Genomic DNA, 27,487 nt, shown 5'->3' on the forward strand with positions numbered 1-27,487 from the left:
AAGGGCCCATATAGAATCAAGTGTTAACGTCACAAGGCTGTGGCTGTAGCTCAGGGACTAAAATGTTTCCCCAGCATGTGGTAAGGGCCTACGTTAAATCTCCTGCATAATGAAATGAAATTCAAGGAAGAAAACATAACTGCATTTTATGTTAGGGATTTATGGTCCTGGATGATTCCTCTCAAGTGTTCACTGACTAGGGTTGCATAGTTTATTAGGCCATTGAGATACGGACTTTAATTAAACACGAGTTAATTTTTTTTCTTTGCTAGTCTCATCATAAATCTCTATTACTGCCAAACTCCTGAAAGATACATTCAGGCAAAGTCCACGTGAACAGCTGGCTACCAGGTCAGACGTCTCAATTAACTAACCTTATCTGCCAAATGGCTTCTGAGGCTCATGTAGCTCAGACTTGCCTTGAACTCACCGCAGTTAAGGATGACCTTGAACTCCTGAATGCTGGGATTACTGATCTGTGCCAGCAGAACCAGCCTTGGCCAAAGATTTTAATTCAGTTAAGTTTTAGCAATGTAGAGACAGAAACTCATCTCAGAAAACCCCTGTGGGGTTGCATAGACCTTTGTTAAATGAAAAAATAAAGGCTAGTTCTAAAATTTTTGCATAATTTATCTTATACCCCATGGGATGACACTTTCAAAATTGACCCAATCATTTTGTGTTCAGTTTAGTTACAATTCTTAGAAGCACTAACTTCATGGTCCTCAGAATCAACTATTTGTTTATTTTATATAGTTGAAAACTGAAACTTGAATTTTTTGTTTGTTTATTTAAAAAACTAAACTAAACTACTAGCATATTCCGGGCAACTTCATCATGTTGGGAAATATCAACTTTATCTTTTTCCTCTGGGCAAAAAGTTCAGGACTCGTAAATAGTTTCCTTGCTGTTTGTCCTAAAAAGTCATTTCACCAACACATTTTTGGTTGAGAAAATTTTGGTTACAATGCTAATATCTCAATTACATCCATGTGCCTATATGGACAGGCATGCTAAATGATTACTAACATTCTAGTACTAAAAATAAATAGTAGCAACAAATTTTAATTGGGTCATTATAGGCCAGGCACTGTCTAAGTATTTTAAGTGAATAATTTAACTTTATCTTTGCAGTGGCCCTCAGAGAGAGATACTTCTCCTTAACAGGGTAATCTGAGGCTGTAAGAAACAGCTACAGGGCCAATGAGTTGGCCCAGCCAGTAAACTTGCTTGCTGCCAAGCATGAGGACCTGAATTCACTTCCCAAAACCCGCATGGTAGAAGGAGAAAACTGACCCCTGTAGGTTGTTCTCACCCCCACACCTGTACTTCGGTGTGTGATTGTGTGCTCCCACAAGCACCTATGCATATATGCTGGCACCCACAAAATAAGTAAGGAAATAAATTTAAAATCTACTGCTAAAGAAAGCTACTTCAGTTGATAATGACTTGGGAAGCCTAAGCATCTAAAAGAACAAACTATTTTCTGGATAAAATGCTCCCGTTCGTGTATATTAAAAAAATACTCATTTTGGCTATTACTTGTTAAACAGCTGTCCTGAGGGAAAAACATCAACAATCCAAGTTCAGGTCTTCGTCCTTGCATACTTATTTGTTAACATCTAACTTAACTCTCGGAGAACATTCATGAAAATGTCATTGACAGTGTATGTTTGGTATCCAGAAAATGCTCAGCAAACGGTCCTAGTTAAATGAATAAATGAAAATTCTTAAGCTATTCTTAATTAAATGTTGCCAGAATTTTATAAAGTACATGCCTGGTAAATAATAGTAGTAATCCCAGCACACAAGAGGTCGAGGCAGGAGGATGCCAAATTTAAAGTCAGACTAGGTTACATAGTAAATTCAACATCAGCCCAGTATAATGAGACCCTATCTCAAACAAAACAGGGCCTGGGAAAACGGCTCTGTGAGTAAAGTGCTTGACTTGCAAGCACAATGTTCAAAGTTCAAATCCCCAGAACTCATATGAAAAGCTGGGTGCTTCCAGATGTGTCTAGATTTCCAGGGTTGGGGAGAAAGAGCCAAGAGAATCCCAGGGGCTTGCTGGCCACCCAGCCTAGTCAATCCATGAGCTTCAGGTTCAGTGAGAGATCCTGTCTCAAATAAAAACAGGATGGGAGAACCACAGCAAAGGACATGTCCAGCCTCCATGTGCACACATATATACATGTACACCCACACACCCATTTATGAAAACACACACAACAAAATGAGACAAAAACCTTCAGAGCACCCACCTCTGCATTTCTTTGAGAAGTAAAGTTACAGGAAAGTAAACTTTTTGAAATCTTCATCTGGCTCTTAATAATTTTAAAGCATGGTGGTCTGACCCTAAATTCTCTCTGTTCACAACCTCCATTGCCGGGCACAGACAGTGAGATAACCTGTGCTTACCCTTCTGTGGACATGTTGATTGGTCTGTAAGTAATACGGGGCCAGTACCTAATAACAGAACCATGCTATCCGAACTGCTAAGTCCCATCTGGGAGTCAGGGAGGATGTGGCTTATTGGAAAGGAAAAATGTGGTGAGGACTGGATGCTAAATTTATGGCCTCTGGGTGAATCTTTACTGAAATTATCAGTGCTCCCACAGTCTTTGTCTATAGCAAGAGTCTAAGGGTATTTGATTTCTCTCACATCTCCTTCACCATCCTCTCCTCCCGTCATAGGATGGAGACAGGGGAGGGGGGCTGGTGCTGGGAGAGTTTTGTATGGCTGTGGACCGCTCCAGTGCCAGCTGCCCACTTCACAGTAAATTCAAACTATCAGCCAGGAAGCCACAACAGGCCTCCCAGGGCTGGAGAGACAGCTTAGCACTTAAGAGTTTATCTGCTCTTGTAGAGGACCAAATTCAGTTCCTGTCACCCATTCTGGCAGGAACCACCTGTAATTTGCAGGTTCCCTCTGGACCTCTGAGGGTAGCCACACTCACCTGAACATAACAACACATAGACATATGCACGCAATTAAAGATAATGAAAACATATTAAAAAAAAAACAGAAGTAAGGTTACCCACTGCATACGCTAGCACTAAAGAATCACTTGTCGATGCAACTCCTGCGTCTCTAAACCATAGTCTACCTACTTCCAGGTCTCCGTGGTTGGTTTTATTTACTTCATTTCATTAAAGTCTTTCCTAAATTCTCTACCACTGAGTTCATCTGTATTAGACAGGGTTCTCTAAAGAAACAGAACAGAAGGCATCAATCTATATGCAAGGAGATTCGTTAGACTGACTCTGGTCCAGCTAGTCCAACAGCCGCTGTAATCTTATGGAAAGGCCAAGAATCTGGTAGTTGCTCAGTTCACGGGGTTTCATGTCTCCGCTGGTCCCCAGTCCACAGTAAATGTTGAAAAAGTAGGTTATGATACCATTGAAAGAATGCCTCAGCAGCGGACAGATGAGCTTGCCAGCAAGAGTGACATCAGGCAGGCAAAAAGAAAAGGCTTCCCTGTTCCATGTTCTTTTGTGTGCGCTGCAAACAAAAGGTGTGGCCTAGGTATAATGGGGTGGGCGCGGGGGAGGGGGTCTTCTCGCCTCAGATGATCCAATTCAAAAGGTCCCTCACAGGTGTGCCCACCTGTTTGGGTTTCCATTGGTCCCAGACGCAGTCAAGTTAAGGACTCACTAAGATCAGCCATCACAGCAGCTTAGCATGGCTAACTAAGTTCTACTGTTCGGCCCACCTGACAAGGAAGCAGAAGGGGGAAGACCTTACTAGTTACCCAAGTGATCATCCCTGTTACCTGAATGTTTGGATGTTGCAGGTTATCCTACTCGGACCCCTTGGAGGAGGAGGGGGCGAGAAGATGCAGCACCAACGACTCTGACACCGCTAGTCAGTGAGTAGCAGAGCAGGCTGCAGACTCGTTCATTCGGGAAATTAGACCTGCCTTTATACCCCCTCCCAAGGTCCCATTGGCTCAGGCAGCTGACTCTGCTACATGGTCCTTTCCACGTAGGAAACAGTTAAAGAGAATGATAGTTATAAGACAATACCCCAATCAAAGCATAGGAAAAAGGAGGTCAAACACCGGCCTGGCGGGGAGGGGGGGGCATGTTGCATTAGAAATGTGTATAACATTACCCAACAGGGTTTTGGTCCATTCTCCGGAAATGATAGTACATAGAAAGGTGTCAGTAAAATAACGACCCCTTCCGATGAAGGCAAGGGGTCAAAGGTCCAAACTACTGGTGGGGTCACAAAGATCTCAATTTTCAAGTATAGTATCCCCGAGCTGCAGTTTCTCCTACATTTGTTATCACAAAGAACGTAGGAAAGATCCGGAATCTTGGGGCTTGGAGGACAGCTAAGTGGTAGACGGTGTGCTTACTATTCACCAGGTCCAGTCCACAGCAAGAAGAAAGCAAGGGAGAGAGAGAGAAAGGAAGAGAAGGAGTAGGAGGAGGGAGGGAGAATCTTTATCCTAACCCCAGACCTAAGAAAGAATCTTATTTTTAATATAATACCCAGGCATTTTGAATGCAGAGTGAAATGAGAGACTCAGTATCCTAAGAGGCAGAGTAGGGGGTGAACAGTACCAATGTTCTGAAAATAAGTATTGCTTGCTGACACTCAAAGCCTCTCATTGCCTCTCTCTCCCTCCCTCCCTCCCTCCCTCCCTCCCTCCCTCCCTCCCTCCCTCCCTCCCTCTCTCTCTCTCTCTCTCTCTCTCTCTCTCTGTGTGTGTATGGGTGTCTAGCACCTCAGTACCGGTCAGATTGCAATGCCAATTCTTCATCGTGTTTTGTTTTGTTCTGTTTTCCCCTTCCCTGCTTTGTTACAGCATTAGTATGTCTTCCCAGTGGAAAACCACTCACTGTAAGCAGCCAGAGTCATCTCCTGCGAATGGTCTCACACAGCTGCTGCTTCTTCAGCCGAGTTTTATGCCTGTGAATTTTAGGTGGCCTGTTCTTTGGGCTGCCAACCAGCTCCCAAATAAAGACACAGCCTTAGCCTAGGCTTGTCCCACTAGTTCTATTAACTTAACTTTTTTCTCTTCATCTACAGTTTGCCTTGGAGCTTTTTACCTTTCTTTCCTTCTGTGTATCCTACTTTCCTGTTCCCTCCATGTCTGTCTGTCTGTCTGTCTGTGTATCCTACTTTCCTGTTCCCTCCATGTCTGTCTGTCTGTCTGTGTATCCTACTTTCCTGTTCCCTCCATGTCTGTCTGTCTGGCCCTTGGCATCTCCCTGCTGTTTCCTGCTTTTTTTTCTTCCTGAGCCTAAATTCCTCCTCCTCCTTACTCCCCCGGCCCAGAATTTCCACTATTGGCCATTCAGGTTTTTATTAGACCAATCAGATGTCCTTAGGCAGGCTAGATAAGACAGCCACACATCTTTACATAATCAATCAAATGCAACACATATCTGCATAGTTAAATATCCTGCAACAGTGAATCTTAATATTTTTAGAACAAACTTATTAGTAGATTCTTTACTAGATTGGTTCATTATTTCCATTTTCTCCTTCAACTTCCACTTTTAACAGCTCAGTTCCTGCACCAGATGCCTTACCATGGGTGCATATAATCAGATCATATGGGAGGCTAAGTTAAGAGCATGTTGGGTTAAAAGCCAACTGACTACATAACTGTCTCAGAAATAAACAAATAAATAAATCGGTGGCTGAAGTAAAATTTTAATTATAAAGTACAATGCCAGTTTCTGTGTGATTAATGCTGCCTTCTGACTGATTCCTGGCTGGGTGCTGCCCATGCACAGGTGCTGTAAGCATACCCTTTCATCCCTGTAGGAAGCCATGATCTGGGAGTTTTTTACTGATGGAGCAGATGTGCATGGTTCCAGGAGGCGCTTGCTTTCATTCTCATAACCCAAACAAGAAAGGTGAGCTCAAAGGATCACTGTTTAAGGAGAAACGGGGGCACAGAGGTGTCTACTTGAGCTAAGTGCAAGAAGGGGCAAGGTCTACCCAAGAGAGGAGAACCCCACAGTCGTGTTTACCTTGATTGACTGGAATAGAGAAAACTGTGATCAAAATGAACCGTTTCAGCTCAGCTGCCTGAGCGTTGAGGAGCACCAGGTAGAGCAGGTCTGCCCTACCTGCATGCTCCACCCAAAACATCACAGGCTACTAGACATAGTTCCCCAAAGGTAGAGGCAGAAGAGAAGGACCTAGGGAAATTCCTTGGAGTGTCTAGGGCCTTAACAGAATTGGAAGAGCTCATAAAGAGGTTGGTCCTGATGCAAGATCTATAGAGAAGCAGGAGTCAAGGAGCAAAGGGCAAAGAGGATAAGAAGGTTATCAGTAGGCCTATAAAGCTGGGCGAGCTCTCCCGTAGTTGTGAAACATGCCAGCTTAGTTGTGAAGTACAGACAGAGTTCAACTATTCCGACACCCCACCTCAGGCTAAGAATCAACCCTCCCGTCAAACCAGTTAAGAGCAAATGACAGGATTTTTATTCATTTTCAGGGCTGAGAAACTCTCTCTCTCTCTCTCTCTCTCTCTCTCTCTCTCTCTCTCTCTCTCTCTCTCTCTCTCTCTCCCTCTCCCTCTCTCCCTCTCCCTCTCCCTCTCCCTCTCTCTCTCTCTCTCTCTCTTCTGTGTGTGTGTGAATTTTTTGAAATCCATTCATCTGAGGACACCTTGGGTAATTGCGGATCTTGGTTATAGTACTTGGTGGTGTAATTCAGCCATGAAAAATGTAGTCCTGTGATTTGCAAAACATGGATGGAGAACTTAATGCTAGGGGAAATGGGCAGACACAGGGAGATACAGTATGGTGTGTTCTTACTTCTAGACAGAAACCTTTAAAATGTTGATCTCAAGGAAGTGGTCACTATGGGCTTGGCAGCTTGGGGACCTGGGGCAGGGGGCTCAGAGGAATGCTGGATAATGGGTAATAAAATACCATCAGGAATAAGTTAGAGTGTTGTACGGCAAAGCAGAGTGACCAGCTCACGACAACTTATTACAGATTTTACAAAGAACTAAGAGAATTCAGAGTCCCAACACAACAGAATGACAAAGGTTTAAGGAGACAGACATTTTAGTCAGATAATCAGATCATTATATACTATATATGTATATTACATTGAGTTATCAGTGTCCCATAAATATTTCCAATCATGTGTCTATTCAAATGTTCATAATGAATTAAGTTTTTACTATTATCATTGTTGTCGTTGTACATGTGTGCCTGTGTCTGACGGAAAGAGGGTGGGGTGGGGGTGGGGCAGGGCGTGTGCCACATGAGGAGGTCAAAGGACAACTTTCTAAGTCCCTTTCGGCTGTGGGTTCTGCGCTGGAATTCAGGCGTGCCTGGCAAGCACTCTTACTCATTGAACCATCTCACCAGACCTTTCTTTTCTTTCTTTCCTTTTCTTTTTTTTAATATGTATGTGTGTGCAGAAGAGCAAGGAAATACACCTCACAACCAAAGCAGAAAAGAATAGAAGGCTTAGCCTGGTGGTGGTGATGGTGGTGGAACATGCCTTTAGTCCCAGCATTCGGGAGACAGAACCAAGCAGATGTCTGAGTTCAAGTCCAGTCTGGTCCACAGAGCCAGCTCCAGGACAGTCAGGACTACACAGAGAGTTCCTATCTCCAAAAACAAAAAAAAAAAAAAAGAAAGAAAGAAAAGAAAAGAAAAGAAAAGAAAAGAAAGAAAGAAAGAAAAAAGAGTCGAGGTGTGGCTGGGGGCGGGTAGAGTGCTACCCTAGGACATAAGAAACCCTGGGTTCCAGTCCAGCACCACAAAAACAAATGGATAAACAACAAATGGAATTTTAAACACACATGCACACCTGAAGTTAAAGTGTCAAAGACAGAGCAGACATGAAGTGATGAACTAAAGTCTAAGACATCCATGCTATAGCAGTGTAAAAGGGGGGCTGGCAGGATGTCCAATGGGGAAAAGCACTGGCTCCTCATCCTGACGACCTGTGTTCAGTTCCTAGCTCGCATGGTGGAAAACACTGACTTTTGGAAGTTGTCCCCTGACCTCACCTGTCCACATGTGCATAAGATAGACAAATAAAAACACACTATTCTTTTAAATAAAGAAAGTAAAATGAAGTCCTTTTCAGTCCAACATTCCACAGTACAAGAACAAACAAAACAAAAATATTACAAGGTTGACACTTCAAGAAAAGCTAGCATAACTTTTTCACACTAGACAAAAAAGACAACATACCGAAAAGAAAACCCTTATCTGTAATGAGTCCCAGAGGGTCAAAAGACAACAACCTTTTACAATACATCTAGATCTTTATCTCTGTCTGGGTGTATGTTCGCACAGCTGTTTTAAAATACTGTTGAGGCTAGATGTGATAGCACACACCTTTAACCTTAGCACTCGGGAGGCAGAGGCAAGTGAAATTCCGTGAGTTGGTGGCCAGTCTGGTCTATGGAATGAGTTCCAGGGCAGCCAGGGATACATAGTGACACCCTACCTGGCGGGTGGGGGTGAAGGGCTGGAGAGATGGTTCAATGGTTAGGAAATGTTGTTGCTCTTACAGAGGACCTGGGTTTGATTCCCAATACCCATGTGGTGGCTCAAAACATCTATAACTCTGGTTCCGGAGGATCCAACACCCTTTCCTGGTCTTTACAGGCACCAGGCATGCACATGGTGCAGATATACGGGCAAACAAAACACTCCTACACAAAAAATTAAAATCTCTGTGTGTTCTGTTGACTAGTTAAAGTAAAAGACAAAATAAAACAAAAATTAATATATCCTGAAATTTATAATTTAAAATTTAAAAATCAAAATACTGATAAGAAGAGCACAAAATGTGAATGGAGGCAAATGGGACCAAGCTGCTGTCCGGTTTTTTTTTTACCATTTGTATAATAATATTTTTATGCATTATCTGAAGGGACACTGGGACGACTTAAAGGTGCAGAGCAATAGGCTGAGGTGTCGCTCAGTGAAAGCACTTGTTTAGCATGTGCAAGGCCCTGGGTTCCACCCCTATCACCATTTTTTAAAAAATTCAGAATGCCCTGTCTAGAGCAGTGGTTTCCAAAGTAAGGTCCCTGGGAGTATGTTGCCAACATAACAAAGGACGGCTTATGAATGGAAACATTTAGCTCTATCAATGACTCTTAGGGTACAGTCCACCCATCTGTGTTTAAGACCACTAAGAGCTTCTAATGCAGGTGAAGTCCACTGAGCAGCCATTAAGAACCTACTACACACACCACCACCACCATCCCTACCACTACCACCTCCTCCCCTAACACCACCACCACCACCACCACCACAATAACAACAACAGAAAATGAAATAACTTTTAAATGCAGCATGCAAGGCAACGATTCGGTGGTAGAATGCTTGCCTCCTATTAATAGCTACATAGAAACTATACTAATAAATGCACTGCTCAAATATTTTCAATTCCACTCATTAAAATATATCATTTGGAGTCTGGAGAGAGGATCTGTACTTAACAGTACTAAATGTTCTTTCAGAGGACCCGAGTTTGGTTTCCAGCACCCAGGTGAGGTGTTCATAACTGAGTGTAACTCCTGCACCAACAAGATCTGACGTTCTCTTCCGGCTTTTGGGAACACCTGTATTCACATGTATGTATATACACAGAGACATACCATATACACATAAATAAAAATACATCTTAAAAAATACACACAGCAGGTCAAGCAAGTGAATGTCTTTAGTTGCAGCATTCAGAATGGAGAGACAGACTGATCTCTGTGAGTCTGAGCCCAGTCTGGATCTGTATAGCAAGTTCCAGGCCAGTGATAACTACATAGTGAGAATCTGCCTATAGATATATGCATTTAATAGAAGCATGTTTCTGACCAAAGCCTTGTATTTAGAATATACAAAGAAGGCCTAAAACTCAACAATAAAATGTCAAGCTGCAGAATAGAAAGTCAGCACACAAAACTGAATTGTATTCTTCTTTAATTCTATTTTTTTCTGTATTTGTTTTCTATAAAGGGGTGGGGACACATGATTTTACGTGCCACACTTTTACACAAAGGTCAGAAGATAATGTGCAGGATTAGTTCTCTCCCTCAGTCATGTGGAGTTTGGGGATTAAACTCAGGCCACTGGGCTTTGTGGTAATTGTCTTTACACACTGAGACACGTCACTAGCCTTGAATTGTATGGGGTTTTGTTTGTCCTTTGTTACCGTGTAATCTTGACCGGCCTGGAGAATGATATATAACTCAGGCTGGCCTTGAACTCACAGGGATCTGCCTGCCTCCCCCACCCCCAATCCCAAGTGCTGGGATTGAACTGTACTCTTTTACATGATATTTTTTAACATAAAGAGAAGTAATTCAACATTTAAAACAAGCAAATGGTTTGGACACATATTTCACAAAAGAAGACATATCTGTAGCTAGTAAGCACTTGAAAAGATACTTGACTTCATTAGTTTCTGGGAAAATGCAAATTAAAGCCTCAATACAATATCATTTCACTCCCCTTAGAACTGCAAAAATAAAATGTGAAAATAAACTGTGTAGACTAAACGTTGGTGAGGAGGTAGGGTATCTAGCAGCTAATATTTCTGGTAGTTTTAAAAAATGGTAATTCCTCTTTGGAGAGCCCTTGGGCAGCTTGTAACAAACTTAAATACATACATATGCCATGTCCCCAAAGAACTGTACTCTTGATACTTACCCAATAAAAAGGGGGATCCTTCATTCACAAAAAGATGTGTAGGAGAATGTTAATATTAGCCTAATTCATAACAGTCTTACACAGAAAACAAACCAAAAGTCCATCTGCATTAAGAGACTAGAGAGACAAATTGTGTTAAATGCACATAAGAAAATATAATCAGAGCCAGGCGGTAGTGGCACACACATTTAATCCCAGCACTTGGGAGGCAGAGGCAGGCAGATCTCTGTGAGTTCTGACCAGCCTGGTATACAAGAGCTAGTTGCAGGACAGCCTCCAAAGCCACAGAGAAACCCTGTCTCAAAACAAAACAAAACAAACAAACAAACAAACAAAAAAGGATTTAAAAAACCCCTCTGGTGATATATAATCTATCAAAATCTCACTCTCTAAAGTAGATCCCCCACTCAAGAGTAACACAAATTGTTTTCAATGTGCTTAAAAACAAATGAGTGAGAACATGAAGCTAGGTGGGTGTTGGGGAATATTACTTTAACTAGGTAAAGATGAGTTACATTTGTTTATGCTTCCTTTGTTTAACTATGTAAAGATGTGCTCTGCTGTTTTACCTTGCCTGCCTAAGGCACCAGATTGACCTAACAAAAAGCTGAATGGCCAAGTGAGGGACAGGCAGCACTGGCAGGCAGAGAGAATAGGTAGCAGGAGGAATCTAGACTCCAGAGAGAAGAGAACAAGGAAGATAGAGAGGGAGACGCCAGGGGCCAGGCAGCTAGGCAGCAGCCAGCCAGACACCGAGGAAGCAGTGAAAGCAGGACACACAGAATGAAAGGAGGTGAAACATGAATGAGGAGAAAGGGCTTAATTTAAGTTATAAGAGCTGGGGGGACAAGCATAAGATAAGGCCGAGCAGTCCTAAGGAATATTAAGTCTTCCTGTCTCGACTTGGGAGCTGGTTAGTGGCCCGAGAAAGTCTGCTTAGGTGGGTGGAGAGGTGGGGGTGAGTCTGGGAGGAGATGGGAGTGTGAGTATGTTCAGAATTAATGATATATGTTTTAAAGGACAAAAGCCACATTTTGGCTCATGTTTTCAGAGGTGTTGCTTTGAAGCTGATGGTGAGTTTGAACACCAGAGCACTGAGTGTGGAGCAACAGTGCTCATTCCTAGAAACCAAAGAGCGCGCCAGGGTTTTGGTCCCTCTATCTGCTTCAAGAACATGCTTCTGATAACCCAACGGCATTCTACTAGGTTCCAGCTCCTAAAGGTTCCACTACCTCCCAATTATGTAATGGCTGGCAACCAGACAGATGGCTCTTGGTCGGGGGGGGGGCTGGGGGGGTAGGTAAGATCAAAAGCATAGCAGCCAGTGACAATACAGACTTACACACCCACCCCATTCATGAATCAAACTTTAAAAAATCTGTCAACTCTATTACCTGTTGGCCAGTCAATAAAACAATGAAATGTTGGCTGGTTTGTAAGAGGAGAGACTGAAGAGGGTGGACACAGACAGAATTAGTAGATGTGTTTTCCCTGATAGAGACCGCTATACCACTGAATCCACCCACGACATTTATTTATTTATTTGTTGTTTTTGAGACAGTTTCTCTATATAGCCCTGGCTGTCCTGGAACTCTATCTGTAGAGCAGGCTGTCCAGGAACTCACAGAGATCCACCTGCCTTTGCCTCCTGAGAGTGCTGGGATTAAAGGCACGTGCCACCACTACTTGGCCCCGTGACTTTTTTTTTTAGATATCTTCTGCAGGAAACTCTGTTGTGTATCTAAAGACAGTGCAATCACCACACCCTCCTTTATATGGTGCTGGAGATTGAGCTGGTGATGGAACCCAGGTCTTTGTGCAAGCGCTCTGCTGACTAACCTATGATCCCAGCCCCCATCTATATTTTTATATGAAGTCTGAAAGATTGTCAAGGATGCAGCCACTCACTACTCATCTTTTGTTTTTATTTGGAGAGGAGGGGCAAAGCAAAGGAACAATGCTCTCCCTAGAACAGAACAAATTTTCAGCTCCCAAATCAGGATCTATTGGTACGATGCAAAATTAGCATGGTAAGACAAGACCAGAATATTCTATTTGAAAAAACAATCAGGTAAATCAGATTGGGAAATATCAGATTATATGATATATGTTTGTGAGACTCTTGTCTGCAAATGCATTGGCCTGGGCTTCCTATTCACTTGTTACAAAGTAAGCAACAAACTAAGCATGATGTCTATAAACTGAGCACTGAGGAGGAAGAGGCAGGGAGATGTAACTGGAGACAGCCTGGACTTCATAGTGAGTTTCAGATAATCCTCTAGGTACGTGGTGAGATCTTGTTTCAAAAAGAGGGTGGGAGAGCAAGAGATAGCTGGACATAATGACGCATAGCTTTAATCCCAGTACTCTCAGGAGGCAGAGGCAGGCGGACCTATATGAGCTCCAGGACAATCTCATCTACAGTGAGTTCTATACCAGCCAAGGGGCCCTGTCTCAAAAGAGCAAAACAAAACATTGGATATTCAGGGTTATCCGTGAGAGCATGATGGTAGGTATGGCTGGCCACTGCAAGTTACAACATTCCCTCAGATTGAATATTTTTGCTGCGAGAAGGAAGGGAAGACTGGTGAGCCCCAGGTAAACACAAGGTCACATGTCCTAGAGTACAGAGACTTGAAGGATGCTTGAGGGCTTTTACACTATAGAAAGCAGTAAACACTTGCTGAGGGTAGAAATTCTGATCTGCCAAATAGCCAAAAGAAATGTTTGGCCCCCTAGCTGCCAGCAAACTGCATACAGTTCCATGGTTCAGGTTTTCTGGGAGTCAGTGTCGTCCATTTTGTGGGCTTTCCTGGGATGCAGCTGCTTTGAGTTACTGAATTGGACATTGGTGCAACTATTACTTTGGTCTCATTAGTTCCCTTTCTGGGGTGAGTAGACACATGTCTCCAAAGGAAAAGTCTGTCACTCAACAGTAGCTGTTGTTATATACCAACTCAACTTTAGCTTAATTGTATTTAAAACGCACGGATATATATGTGTCTTAGGTCATGATAACATATAGATGGACTATGTATATATTGGAATGGAATATATATACTCCATTTGACATAGGGTTTCTATATCTCAGGATGGCTATGGACAGAAGATAAACTTCAATTCTGATTCCCTTGCCCCACTTCCCCAGTGCTGGGACATGTATATGCCTCTACACAGAGTTTACAGGGCTCTGGGGATCAAGCCCAGACCTTCTTCATTCATGCTTGTCAAGCAGTCTAACAACTGAACTACATGCCATTATAGAATGTATTTGTTACTGTTAACTAATAAAAGAAAGAAAGAGGGAGAGAAAAAGAAAAGAAACCAAGCTCATACACAGGTAAAGTATTATTTCTGTTTTCTGAAAAAGCAAGAAATGGAAGAGCCCATCCCTCCATGTACAAATGAGCACCTTTACACAACTATAAGACACATGACAGGAGGGAGGGACACAAAAATGTCAAGACTGACCAGCATTTGGTGTGGGACCGAACAATTCTGGAGGGTCTCTTCCACGGACTGCAATGTGAATGGCTCCCCCTGGAGTTGAGCAGTATATACGTGGTATAGCTCCACAAGGCAGCCCTTAAATGAGAAAGGAAAAAAAAAAGCCTCTGCAAAAAACAAAAGAAACAAAAGACCCAAACATAAAAAAAACACCCCCTTGCCTTATAAGTTATTTTGCCTTTCTCAAGCTTGATGGTAGTTAAAGTGTCACAATGCTTCCTTTTCTCCACCTTAAGACAGGGTCTTTCTATGTACTCATGGAACTTGCTATGTAGAGCAGCTGCCAAGATCCTCCTGCCTCTGCTTCCTCAGGTCTGGGATTAAAAGTGTGCACTACCACACCAGATTACAATGCCTACTTTTAAATTACAGAGTGAAATTATCCTATCTCAATGTAATGTGATTTTCTAATCATCCTGAATGTTTAAAAAGTCAACAATGTTATTTTAGACTTACTAATAAAGTCAATGTGTCATTGTATAACTTCAAAATTAGATAGAGTATACCTTTTGAAGTCTAACAAATTTGGATTCTTATCCCCATATAATCCCAGACTATACAACCTATGGTAGTTATTTAGTATCCCTGAGCTTCAATTTCTCCAAGCATATGTTATAGAGTCTTAGGACCTGGTCCAGTGCCCTGGAGCTCTCTCAATAAACACATTCACTAAGTGACATGAGCTAACACTAATCAGCCTTAGCATATGGCCTGAAAACCATCACACAGTAACGAAACAAGATCCAGAAAGGGTGTACAAAAGACCTTAAGCATCTGGTCATCTCATCTCACTAGTGCTAGCCCACCCTTGGGAGTGCCTTTTTTCCTTTCTTAATGAACTGTCTCAATTTTTTTTTAAACAGATGACAGTCTGAAGCAGTAATACTCTTCAGGATAGAAAGGTAGATACTGAGAGGACTTATTTTTCAAATAGCTATAAACAATACAGGGGAAAACAACAGATTTCTCTTTTATATTATTTTCTTGAGACAGGCCTCATTAGCCCAAGCAGAATTTTTATAAAAAATATATAAAAAGTAACTTTTTATGATCCTCCTGGTTTTACACCCCAAATATTGGGATTAGAGGTGAGTGGTGACAACCATGTGGAGTTTATGCTCAGCTGGGGACAGAACCCAGGCTGTAGTGCATGACAAGCAAGCACTCTCTACCATCCCCAAACAACACATTGACCTTCAGTCTCTCCCTCCGTCCCTCCCTCTCTCCCTCCCTCCCTCCTTCCCTCCCTCCCGCCCTCTCTTCCTTTCTCAGATTTTAAAAAGAATAAATCCAAACACAGCAGGATGGGGATAAGATTGAAGTCTGAGAGTATATTTGGAACGAGTAAAAAGAAGGAATTAGTCTATAATCCCCAGAACTCAGGAAGCTGCGGCAGGAGAATTTCGAGGTCAAGACCTACCTTAAGTACTTAGGGAGCCTGTAAATAATTTTTAAAATTTTAAGTGAGCAATGCACACATTTTGTTATTTCCAACTGCAGCCAAGTAAAAACGGAAATGTACTAATCACTCAAATACTTTTAAGGATATTTTCCTCAGCCATGAACCAAGCAACAGAATTGCAGTATTCACTCATGGGGGGGCACAAGAGAGGACATATGCTCCTTCCTCTGACAAAGCTTATTTCCTGGTGGAACTGTGGTTTTGAGGCAACCATGACAACGCTTCCAGTTTATTAGAGTCACCAGAAGGTCGTACCTCCCGCCCCCCCTCCCCAGCACATACCCAAGCCTCAGCCTCTGGTCCAGCTGCCCACCTCCTGGCAGGAAGGTGGGAGCATTCATTCTCTCCAGAGATTGATGATAACCCGCCAAATAACATCCGTCCAGGGAGGAGGGATGGATCTCTAAGCCCCAAAGTGAGGTCAGCCAGTGAACAGTTAGAAAAGCAACCATTTCTCACACTTGCTAATGGCTTTGACGCTTGTGAAACATAAACAGGAAGTGGGAGCTTGAGCGACCTGAAGGAAATGCACTCCCAGTTTGGTCAACATGTGAATCCCAGTTCTCCAGGTCGTCAGAATACTGCCAATTAAGACTGACCCCCAAAACTGCACCCCGTCCCAGCAGTGACCTCATCCCCCCCCCCAATTCCCCAGCCAGGTCACTCCGCAGCAGCAGGGTGACTGACCCCAAGCACGGTGGGGGGAAGGTTAACAGTCATCTCTCAACTCTCCGAATTTGCAGGGCAGGGGAGCGCAGAGGTCAGTGAAATCCCCAGCCAGGCCTCATTTTAGTCATCAATTTCCACTGGCCCCTTGCTGTGTGTCAGCGTAGCTCACAGCGCCGCAGGTTCTGCGTTTCAGATGCTTTCCCAGCTCCGGGCTGTTAGAAGGTCAAAGAGACCAGACTTTTCCAAGGCAGGTGGGGGGGCGGGGGAGGGGGAGGAGCTAAGCGAGATTGCCCAGACCTGGGGCCGCTGGAGCTAATCTTTGGGCCCCATGCACGGGCCTGCGAGTTAACCTCTACTACCTAAACGTCTTGGTTACTATTAAATTAAAACCTCATCTTTTATTCTCTGCTGGTGGCCCCGATAGACTTTCCGCTGAAGGCTGTCTTCTGATTGGCCTCGTTGGCTCCTTCCCAAGGTCCCTGTAAATTCAAGGTCAAAATCCGTGTTTGGTTCTCCACTGTCTCTAGCCGTGAGCACGACATCTGACAATGGGAAAGGGGCTCAGTGAATGTGTGCTTCATAAATGTGGAGATTTCACTCTGATAGGCCAAGAGGGTTTTTAATCTTTTTTTTCCTTCTTTCTCCTCCTGCCCTGGAATAGACCGTAAACAGCGCCACCCAAGTTCCTGGTTAGCGGCGGGATCCCATGCAGGCTGGCAGCCCCTGTGCGCGGGGGTCACAGCTTGGATGCCGGTGCAGAGGCTTGCAGTGAGCCGAGCTACGACCCGCGTCCGGGCCACGTGAAGCGTCACGCCCCGCGCTGCTGCAGGGCAGGCGCCGTCGCCGCGGTTGTGTAACGCCGCAGCCGGAGGGGAGGCGACCCGGACGCCTCTGCTCCGGAGGGGGCAGAGGAGGGAGGGAACGCCGGGCACAGCGCCCGGTATCTTTCTGTGCTTGACTAGCCAGGGTGGGTGGGGGCAGTGAGGCACCCTGAAAGGCGGGAGGAGATGGGTGCACGCCAGTCGGGTGCCGGGCCACCCGCAGGCTGCGCCCCGGAGCTGAGCTCCCGGGAGAGTGAGGGGCCGGCGCAGCTCACACGGTCCACGGTCAGGTGCGCGCGGCGTGCTCGGCGGCGGCCTCGGCTGCCCCAGCGCCTGGCCGCCTGCCCGCTTCCCATGGGGTGACATCCGCCCCGCCCTCGGTCCCTCCCCAAGGCGGGCAATTCCTGGACACTGGGGCGAGCGCTGGAGGGGGGGGCTGGGAAGCGGGGACGGAAAGAAACCCCAGCCTCTGGGGAAGGCCAAGAGGGGGACGACGACTCCCTCCGTTGCGCACCGGTTCCTAGGAGCGGGCCAGGCGGGGGAGGAGGAAGAGGGCTGGGCTGGAGCGACCGAGGGGATATTCCTCTCCCGGCTTGAGTCAGACGCGGGCGGATCCGTCCTCCCCCGTTCCCTCCCAGGAGACGGGAACTTACTTCATTTCCCTGGGGCAGGTTCGCCCACGTTACCAACTCCCCTCCCCCCCCCAGTTCCTTCCAGCTTCCGTGCCCCCCACCCAGCTGGGCAGGACTCAGGCTGCGCTGCCACCCCCTCTTTCGGGGAAAGGAGGCCGCAGCCGCAGACACCTGGGGCCCGAGGTTGGGGATGGGGGGGGCACTTCGCAGCCGCCAGAGCGTTGTCCAACACGTGAGACTCATGTGATGAAGCCGGGGGAGGGCGGGCAGGTCGCTCCTTCCCTCCCCGGCAGCGGCCAGACGTGCTTGGAGTCACAGGGTAGAACACGTAGCTTCTACCCACCCACTCGCTCCCATTTAACCCAGCCCGCAGCCTCTCCTTACTCCTCGGCTCGTCCCTTCCAACAACTGCTCCCCCCCCCGCTCCGCCCTAAGCAACCTCCCTTCCCTCCCACCTCCCCGCCCGCCCCACTTCTCATTCACTTGGCTCTCATCGCGCAGACAGCGCAGCGAGCACACACCGCCAGTCTGTGCGCAGAGCGGGAGCCAAAAGCCTCGGGGACACCCGGCCATGCACGCCCCCAACTAAGCGACGCCTCAAAGCCCCGGCTCCTGGCAGCCCAGCGCAGTGCAAGGGAGCTCAGGATAGCTCAGAGGAACATACCCCTTGAGACCCTCGGATCCTCCCTTCCAGGGCAGTCCTCCCTCAGACGCTCTGCTGAGAGTAGACAGGAGCGCGCAGTGGCCCCGGCTCGCCGCATCATGGAGCGAATCCCCAGCGCGCAACCACCTCCTACCTGCCTTCCCAAAGCGCCAGGACTGGAGCACGGAGACCTGTCAGGGTAAGTGTGCACTGTGACCCCATCAAGTCTCCGCTCCTAGCTTTGTATTCTGCGCCTCTCTCAACTTGGGGCGCCTCTGGGAACACGGGGATTCTTGCATCAATAGGGCTCCTGCAGCCAGTGCACACTCGGGAGTCACGGCTCTTTCTGGTCCCTCTCCCTACAGGATGGATTTTGCCCACATGTACCAAGTGTACAAGTCCAGGCGGGGGATAAAACGGAGCGAAGACAGCAAGGTAGGTGCATCCCTGGAGACCCCCATTCCCTAGCCCCTAGTGTGCGCTGAGTTTCCAAGAAAAGTTTGCTTGTTTGGAGGTTGACTGGGGGATTCAAGATGTGGTGAGCTCATTGTCACACCTGAGTGACTTGGGAAAGAAGAGACAGAGAAGGTGATTCTGGGTGCGTCTCTGCTCTGCGCCCTTGCAGGATTTTTTCCCTTGCTGCCGGGCGGGGAGGAAGGGAGGCTTCATGTTCTTTTTCCCGGGCACCCATCATTCCACGTACTCCTTGCAGGAAACTTACAAATTGCCGCATCGGCTGATTGAGAAAAAGAGACGTGACCGGATTAACGAGTGCATTGCCCAGTTGAAGGATCTCCTACCCGAACACCTCAAACTTACAGTAAGTGAGAAGCTGGCCGTGCTCCAGCCCAGCTCTTCTTCCCAGAGGGCGGGTGGGGGGTCACTCGCCGCCTGCAGGCGTCACGAGGAACTGCAGGCTAGACGGGCGGATCAAAGCTCCTGGTAGCTCTGGGTTGGAGGGAACCCATCTCCAGTCCCAGGACTTCCATGCAGAGGCAGAACCAGAGCCCTCTGAGGCCTCTTTTTGGCTCCAACACTAGCACAGCTCACTTTTGGTAATTTTCACTGCCTTGTTCTCATGACTTAAAGGCTCATCCCCCCCGCCCCCCCCCCACACATGCAAACACAAATTAAGCCCTTTTCCATCTTCCATCCCTAAGAGGACATACTCTAATGTGTGGGGTTTTTTTCTTTTCATTATATCCTTTACTAGTAGCCAAAAGCTTTCTTGCTTTTCTTTGGGAAAAGTATTTGGAAAGGAAGATAAAAAGCCTGTGTGACCTGAAGTTCTAAAAGGGTGTCAGGGAAACACACACACACACACAGGGAAAGCCTCCTGGTTGCCAGACACAGTAGACATCCCTCCCTGTGTTGTGACACCACGGCAAAGAAATGTTATCTCCGGAGTCCCCTGAGTTAAGGTCAGGGCAGCTGCTGGAGAAATCTATCTGTCAGCTCACTCCTGAGACTGTAACAGCTACCAAAAGGCCTCCAAAGATAGATGACACGTGTTTGGTTTTTTTTTTTTTTTCAATCCTTTGGTCCTCTATGTGTACATGTTAAAGCATCTGCAAACTTTAAATTTAGTAAAGCGGGAAAGGCCCTTCCTGTCCTGTGTTTGTTGTTGTTTACACCCAGCTCTCATAACAAATAAGTGTCTGCCTGTCTGCCGGGACTTCTCCGACCTCACGGGTGACAGAAGCTCTTTGTTTTTTCCCCCAGACTTTGGGTCACTTGGAGAAAGCAGTGGTTCTGGAGCTCACCTTGAAGCACGTGAAAGCATTGACAAATCTAATTGATCAGCAGCAGCAAAAAATCATTGCCCTGCAGAGCGGACTACAAGCTGGTGAGTGTTGGGTCTGATAGCATCTTCCAAGTGCTCCCTCAAATAGAGCCCTAGGCTCACTGTGGCTTCTGACCCTCCTGTCACCATTCACTTTTGCACATTCGTTGGAAGAGATGCTTTTTTATTCTTTCCTAGAATTAGGTCATACTTTTCTATTCGGAATGCCACTGTGTGCCACCTGGAATGAACACATATTAGTGATGAGATGTGACATTTTGGTCTGAGTGTGTCTAGGATCTGGGAGACTTCCCCGTTCCCCTTTAAAATGCCAAGACACCTATAATTTGCATTATGGGTGATTTACAGTAGATCTTCTGAGCCGTCGATCATGGGTGAGCAGAACACGGGTCTGCCCCTAGTGTTTTCCTGTTTCTTTGTTTCTTTGTCTTTGGATATGGGGTGCAGTCTTGACAGGATGACAGTAGTTTTTTTTTGGTGTTTTTTTTTTCCCTGTATTTCATTGTGGTTCCCTAAATAGCTACTAGGTATCTTGGCGAATTGCACAATCTAACGAAACCACTGGTTTCATCATTCATTTCTACGGAGTTTCAAAGGCTCACACGCACCTTCCTTCTCTCCCTTCCAGATCATACAGTACAGGCCAGGGGGAATCCTTACACATACCCCTCAGGCATTCTTCTCTGTCCTGGCCAAGGCCAATATGAGAATCAAGAAAACCAAGCAGGGTGTCTGCCAGTTTTCTTTCTAAAACTAGAAAGTTGATCAGAACTGATTTCCAGGGGAGCCATGGATACACTATGTGGAGAAGACTTAAAGAGCCCAGTCAAAGTTCACAGGGAAATGCAACTGTTTAATAGGTTAGGTTTCTGTGTGTACGGAAGTTGTTGGTTTTACTTTTGTGGGGGTTTTTTGTTGTCATGGTTCTGTATTGTTCTTGTTTTGAGACGAGGTCTCATTCTGTAGTCCTGGCTTTCCAAAAAACTCAGAGACAATCCTCCAGCCTCAACTTCCCAAGTGGTGGGATTGCAGGTGTGAGCTGCAACTTTTACAGCACGTGATGCATGCTTATAGTCTGTCACTTGGGAGGCAGAGACTCGCCAGCCTCTTTTGCATAGTGAATTCCAAGCCAACTGAGGCTAGTTAGGGAGACCTGTCTTTAAAAAATGTGGGTACGGATGGGGGGCAGGAGTCTTTAGGTGGTTTTGTCTCTATACTGTTTATGACTGCCCAGCCTTCTTCTTTCGTGAGACTGCTGCTGTACTGACTGAGGATGGGTGTGGTAGCTTTGGTCGTCCCAGCACTCTGAAAGGTTGAAGATAGGCTCAACATGAGATCAAGACCAGCCTGGTCAATCTAGATTAGAATGAGACTGCCTCAATTAAAAAAAAAAAGAAAGAATAAAAGAAAAAGTTTTAAATACATTAGCATGTCCACTTTTTTGTGTCACAAGAAAAACTGCAGATACTAATGTACAAGTCAACAAAAGTAGAGGTAATTTGTTCTATTACTATACAGACATTAAAAATCCTATTTGAGACAGTAGAATGTTCGAAGCCTAGTGATAACACCACTGTACTTATTATCAAAGCCCAGGCACTGAAGAAAAAAGTCCTGTGTCTAAGTAATAGGAATATATTGATTTCATTCTTTATACTTTTCTGCATTATTCTATAGACATACTACTTTTGGAGTTGGGAATGTAAGTGGGCAATTTTTTTTAACTAAAAGGAAACCCTTTTCAGTTTCCACACACCCTTCTAAAATCCTTCTTTCTGGGTCTTTCTCTCCAGGTGAGCTGTCAGGAAGAAATATTGAAGCAGGACAAGAAATGTTCTGCTCAGGGTTCCAGACGTGTGCCCGGGAAGTGCTTCAGTACCTGGCCAAGCATGAGAACGCTCGGGACCTGAAGTCTTCTCAGCTCGTCACTCATCTCCACCGTGTAGTCTCGGAGCTGCTGCAGGGTGGTTCTTCCAGGAAACCATCGGACTCGGCTCCCAAAGCCACGGACTTCAAAGAGAAACCCAGCTTCCTAGCCAAGGGATCGGAAGGGCCTGGGAAAAACTGTGTGCCAGTGATCCAGCGGACTTTTGCCCCCTCGGGCGGGGAGCAGAGCGGCAGTGACACGGACACAGACAGTGGCTACGGAGGCGAATTGGAGAAGAGTGATTTGCGCAGTGAGCAGTCGTACTTCAAAAGTGATCACGGTCGCAGGTTCACCGTGGGAGAACGCGTCAGCACAATTAAGCAAGAATCCGAAGAGCCCCCCACCAAGAAGAGCCGAATGCAGCTCTCCGATGAGGAAGGCCACTTCACTGGCAGTGACCTGATGGGTTCCCCGTTTCTGGGCCCCCACCCTCATCAGCCTCCCTTTTGCCTGCCCTTCTATCTCATCCCGCCGTCAGCAACTGCCTACCTGCCTATGCTGGAGAAATGCTGGTACCCCACCTCAGTGCCCGTGTTATACCCAGGCCTCAACACCTCTGCAGCAGCCCTCTCCAGCTTCATGAACCCAGACAAGATCCCGACCCCCCTGCTCCTGCCGCAGAGACTCCCTTCTCCCTTGGCACATTCGTCCCTTGACTCTTCCGCCCTGCTCCAGGCTCTGAAGCAGATCCCCCCTTTACACTTAGAAACCAAAGACTAAACTCTTGAAAGAGATCTCCTGCTGCTTCGCTTTTCTTCCTCCCTGATTCCAAAACCACAGAGGTCGGCCCTTCATGCAGACCCACCTAGAAGACGCAGAGGGTGTGTGTGTGTGTGTGTGTGTGTGTGTGTGTGTGTGTGTGTGTGTGTGTGTACTCGCGCACAGGTGCACACGAGTGCTTGTGTAGGTGTGTGTATAGGACATTAAGTTCTTTCTGACACAGGGAAGACATGAAAAGGATGACCTAACACCAGATGACAGGACTGTAGCAGTTCTCTGGGCCTTTCCCTACCCAGAGAAGAGCTCCCTTTGATACAAATCAGTTGGATTTTCAGAAGCTCAGAAGCTTGATCTGTGAGTCACTCTTCAGTTGGGGAGCTGGGTCTGTCTGTGGCTTTGAGAAAAGGTACTTTCAAAAGAGGGTTTCCAGAGCACAGCTTCCAGCCAGCTGTTCGGACCCCACCCCTCTCCCTTTATTGTCGAGGTGACTCAGAGCAGACTGACAGAGTGGTCAGGCGGAGCTTTCTGCTAAGGTGGTGAGGTAGCCAACACTGGCATGTCACCGTAGTGGTTTGGGCAAATTTCCGCAGGTCTCCTCCCCCACCCCGGCCTCTGATGAATAAAGACAATGAATGCAGTTCCCTAACTCAGGCTTTTGTGGCGATTAGCTTAGCTGAGGAACTGAAAATGGCCCCCTTTGTACAAGCTGAGCTGCTAGGGAACCAAGGTGGACCTGAGACAGGAGACCCGAGGCACCTGTTCTCTAGGTCTCCCTTCTATGGCGAGCTGACCAAAGGAGGGCCGCAGAGATGGCAGATGCCCTAAGCATCCCAAAGTGTACAAAGCTAAATAATCCGTTGCTACACTTACTACTCGGCTAGACTCGGATTTCAAGTCCATCCTACAGCTTTGAAGCAAGCTGAGCTTCTCAAAGGTCTAGCAGAGCTTTGGTACCCCAAGATCCTTTCTGTAGGCTAATTCCTCTTGCCCGGCAGCGTATGGAGTGCCCTTAACTGCTAAAAAGGATTCTGTCTCCTTTAGGGAAGTTTTCCTTTATCCAGAGTCCTTGTTTTCTCGACTTGCTCAGCCAGCCCTGCACCAGCTTTTCCAAATGCACTATGCTTGCGTTTAAACTTTTCCCATTTTTATTTGGGCATAAAAATCGTTGCCTTTATTTGTAAAGCTGTTATAAATATATATTATATAAATATATAACAAAGGAAATGTTTCAGATGTCTATTTGTATAATTATACTTGATCTACACAGTGAGAAAAATGAATGTATTCCTGTTTTTGAAGAGAAGAATAATTCTTTTTCTCTAGAGAGAGGAGAGGTTACAGTGTTTATATTTTGGAACCTTCCTGAAGGTGTGAAATTGTAAATATTTTTATCTAAGTAAATGTTAAGTAGTTGTTTTAAAAATACTTAATAAAACAATCTTTTTCCTGTGGAAGACAAATGGTATCCTTGGTTTTAAAAATAACTTGGTGTCATGGTTTGTCATTCTCTGGCCTGAAGACTTAATCTTGGTATAATTGCATTCAACTTTTCATGTGCCTGGCATTGTGAACAAGCCAAGGCCATGGAGTAGATAAATGCTGGATTATTTTTACTTCATTCATTCATTCACTCATTCATTCATTTTAAGGCAGGGTCCCATGCTGCCATCACATTTGCTATGTAGCCAAGGCTGGCCTTGAATGGGTCTCCCTGTCTCTACCTTCTAAATGCTGGGATTACAGCCAGGCCTCCTGGAGTAATAGCAGAGGCATGCTCCCACCACACCTGGTTTTATGTAGTGCTGGGGATTGAACTCGGGGCCTCACACATCTTAGGCAAGCACTCTACCAACCGAGTCACATCCTCAGTCTTTATTGTTTTTTAATGGACTCTTGTGAGGGATATACACCCACTCTATGCAGATGTAAACGACACCCACTCACCCCAAGCAGCTTTGGAACTTCATGGGAGAACCCAGAGTCTGAGCTCATGGTCTGGAGTGTCTGGGGAAGCGGCGGTGGGGCTATACACACTGAGGAAAGATTTAATGGGTTATTAAGCAATAATAATTGGTTGGACATAGTGCCTCTTCGAGAAGGCAGGTAAAGCTTTGAAATTTAGCAACTTCTAATGGATTCCCCATATCCTGCATCAAGGTTGGTAAAAGCAGCGTTCACAAGTGTTTTCTATGGTCTTCCAACTTCCTCTCCGGGTGAGTGCGGGAATGAGTATCAGTGCTCTCGTATTTAAAAATAATAATTAGGTGGGAAATGACCCAGCTGAGTAGTTTAGCTTTCTTCCCATCATCTTGATTTGTCCTGAGGTTTCCTGATGGACATGATCCAGGCCCCAGAGCATATGAATCATCCAGAATTGTCTAGCTGTCTGGAGTACTCCCCTACAGGGAAGCCAAGCCCAGGGGATTCTCAGCACCACCTGCACTGGAGGGCCTTTCAAATGTCACCTTCTCTGACTCCTGGGGGAACGATCTGCAAATGAAAGTGGGTGTCCAGTATAGTCAGTGCTGGATGAAAGGGCACAACTGTCCCCAAGCCACACAGTGCTGGGGCAGGAACCTGGCGTTCTATCAAGACCCTCCCATGCCTGTTCCGGACTAGACACTTAGGGATTCCAATCTCACACTACCCTATGGCCCTGATGGTCCCTAAGTCCTGCCTTAGGTAGTCCGCCCTTGCAGCCTCCTGCCTGCTAAGCCCACCCTGCAACTCTCTCCCAAGCTATGACTCAAGGAGTAGCTGCGGACAGCAGGAAGTGGTTCGAGCACCCTGAACTAAGAATAGATTTGAGGGTTGCACAGGCTGACAACCCAGAATGTCTCTTCTAGAGGCTGCCATGTGAAGTCCCCCAGAGGTGCAGCTGCCCGTCTGTTTTTCTGCTTCCAGAGTGTCCTGAACTTTTCTAAGCAGGGTTTCAGGAGATGATCCAAGGGTGTTCAGGAAGGTGTGTGAAGTGGCTCACGTCCCAGCCTTCAGCCCGGTTGGGGACAAAGAAGGCCTCTGTTTAAAAGGGTGTTTGTGTGTGTGTCAGCCTCGAGGGGTGAAGTGTGTGTGTGTGTGTGTGTGTGTGTGTGTGTGTGTGTGTGTGTGTTTGCGGGGGAAGCCTCGGGGAGGGGGGTGAAGCATAGACTCTGGGGCCCAGGAGCGCAGAGGCCTGGGATCTGGCCGCCTTCAGACAGGGCGTGCTCGGCAGGGCTGCCGGGATGGTCTCACCCAGCGCTGACCTGCCGCGCCTGTTGACACGACGTCACGTTTCCGACTGGAGCCTTTCATGTGCGGCCCGCGGCTAAATGTGGCTGCCGGTTCCTGGAAGCAGACGTGCCTGGCACCGCGTCAGCAGAAACCCGATCCCCGGGGAAGCTTGGCAAGGCTTCGGGATCGCTCGGTCCCCAGAAATAGGGCCTGGCTGCGGGCAAGGCCGCGGCCCCCTGGTGCGTAGCGGGACGGAATCCGAGGGCAGGGAGGGGAGGGAGGACAGGGTAGGGCAGGAGCTGGTTTCAGGCAGAGCTTTGGATCCTGGGCCTAATTAACACGGATTGACAAGCTTCCCATGGCTCATCCCTCACTAATGCAGCCCTCACAACCCAGAAGTCATACTAATACATTCGGTAGATAAATAAAAGCAGGCGCAGAGGAGAGTTTGCCCGTGGTCAACAAGCTTCGGGATGGGGTGGTTCTGGGGGTTTTATGGAACTGTTAGAATCAAGAGGCCAGCTTCTACAGAGCCTACTCCTGAATCATGGCTGTAGCACTTATATTTGCCAGGCTGGCACTTCTCAGAGCACTTGCCATACAAGGACATAATGATCACAGCACCTGCATGGAGTAGGTACAATTGCCATGATTCTGAGAATGAAATGACGACACAGAGAAGTTAAGTAACTTGCTCAGAGTCACACAGCTCCAGCAGTAAACTGCAAATTAAACCTAAGCATTTAGGCTGTGGAGTCTGTGGCTTAACTACAAAACTGTGTTGTCCTTGTTACATTAACAACTTAAAAATGGTAAAAGCAGTAATAATCATAATTATTACATTATTTTGAATATTTTCCCTATTCTAGGATTTTTATTAGGCATTTTATGTGACTCTCTGGTTTCTATTTTTTGAGACAGGGTCTCATGTAGCCCAGGCTGGCTCTATCCTCCTTGTAGCCAAGAATTTGTCACTCTTCAGTGCCAGGATTAGAGCCATGTGCTGGCTGAATTCTACTTCTTGTAGCAGCTGTGGAGACTGGGCAATAATATGCCACTACCCCTACTTTTAAAACTTAAAATAAGGCCTCAAACTCATGATCCTCCTGCCTCAACCTCTGAATTCGAGGATTAGGCTATGTCCACCGTGCCCAGTTAAAACAATTAAAACAATTTTTAAATTGCATTTACTTATGGAGGGAAAGTATGTATTATGGTGCAGGTATAGAGTTCCGAGGACAAATTGTGGGAACTGTTCTTTCCTTCCATCTTGTGAGTCCTGGGGATTGAACTTGGCAACAGGCTTGGCAGCAAATGGTTGAACCCAGTGAGCCCTCTTTCAAAGAGTGTTTTCCCATTTATTTTTACATTATGTACTGGAACTGGAGTTAGGTGCTGAGAACCGGACTCCAGTCCTCTGAGAGAGCAGTCAGTACTCT

General features: G+C 46.2%; 2 protein-coding genes across 3 annotated transcripts in view; one reads left to right on the plus strand and one right to left on the minus strand.

Annotated features, from left to right (window-relative positions):
- The window catches only part of LOC121136694, a 39,177-nt gene extending 21,402 nt beyond the window's left edge, over positions 1-17,775 (minus strand). The window contains exons 1-2 of one of the 2 annotated variants that reach the window (XR_005873749.1): positions 16,310-17,775; positions 14,125-14,238 (exon numbers count right to left, since the gene is read on the minus strand). Coding sequence is in view for 1 of the 2 variants with exons in the window: in XM_040737503.1 (XP_040593437.1) it covers positions 16,690-17,478 (789 nt within the window). In the remaining variant the exon portion in view is untranslated. Of the gene's footprint in view, positions 1-14,004; positions 14,239-16,309 lie in introns of those variants that run through there. The other variant, XM_040737503.1, reaches the window with a different exon arrangement.
- A 417-nt stretch (positions 17,776-18,192) lies between these two features.
- Bhlhe40 (basic helix-loop-helix family member e40) lies at positions 18,193-24,292 on the plus strand. The gene is made up of 5 exons (XM_005066173.4): positions 18,193-18,586; positions 18,753-18,822; positions 19,100-19,207; positions 20,110-20,233; positions 21,985-24,292. The coding sequence occupies exons 1-5, from the start codon at positions 18,507-18,509 to the stop codon at positions 22,836-22,838; spliced, it is 1,236 nt and encodes a 411-aa protein (XP_005066230.1). The 5' UTR covers positions 18,193-18,506; the 3' UTR covers positions 22,839-24,292.
- The last annotated feature ends 3,195 nt before the right edge of the window (positions 24,293-27,487 follow it).

The sequence above is a fragment of the Mesocricetus auratus genome, unplaced genomic scaffold (assembly GCF_017639785.1).
Source record: "Mesocricetus auratus isolate SY011 unplaced genomic scaffold, BCM_Maur_2.0 Super-Scaffold_100676, whole genome shotgun sequence".
NCBI classification, from domain to species: domain Eukaryota; kingdom Metazoa; phylum Chordata; class Mammalia; order Rodentia; family Cricetidae; genus Mesocricetus; species Mesocricetus auratus.

What these genes read in the sequence shown, in the direction of transcription:
- Bhlhe40 (XM_005066173.4), top strand. Translation starts at nt 18,507, where the DNA reads ATGGAGCGAATCCCCAGCGCGCAACCACCTCCTACCTGCCTTCCCAAA. An exon ending in GAGCACGGAGACCTGTCAGG is followed by an intron (nt 18,587 to 18,752) that starts GTAAGTGTGCAC and finishes CTCTCCCTACAG; the next exon opens with GATGGATTTTGCCCACATGT. An exon ending in CCGAACACCTCAAACTTACA is followed by an intron (nt 19,208 to 20,109) that starts GTAAGTGAGAAG and finishes TTTTTCCCCCAG; the next exon opens with ACTTTGGGTCACTTGGAGAA.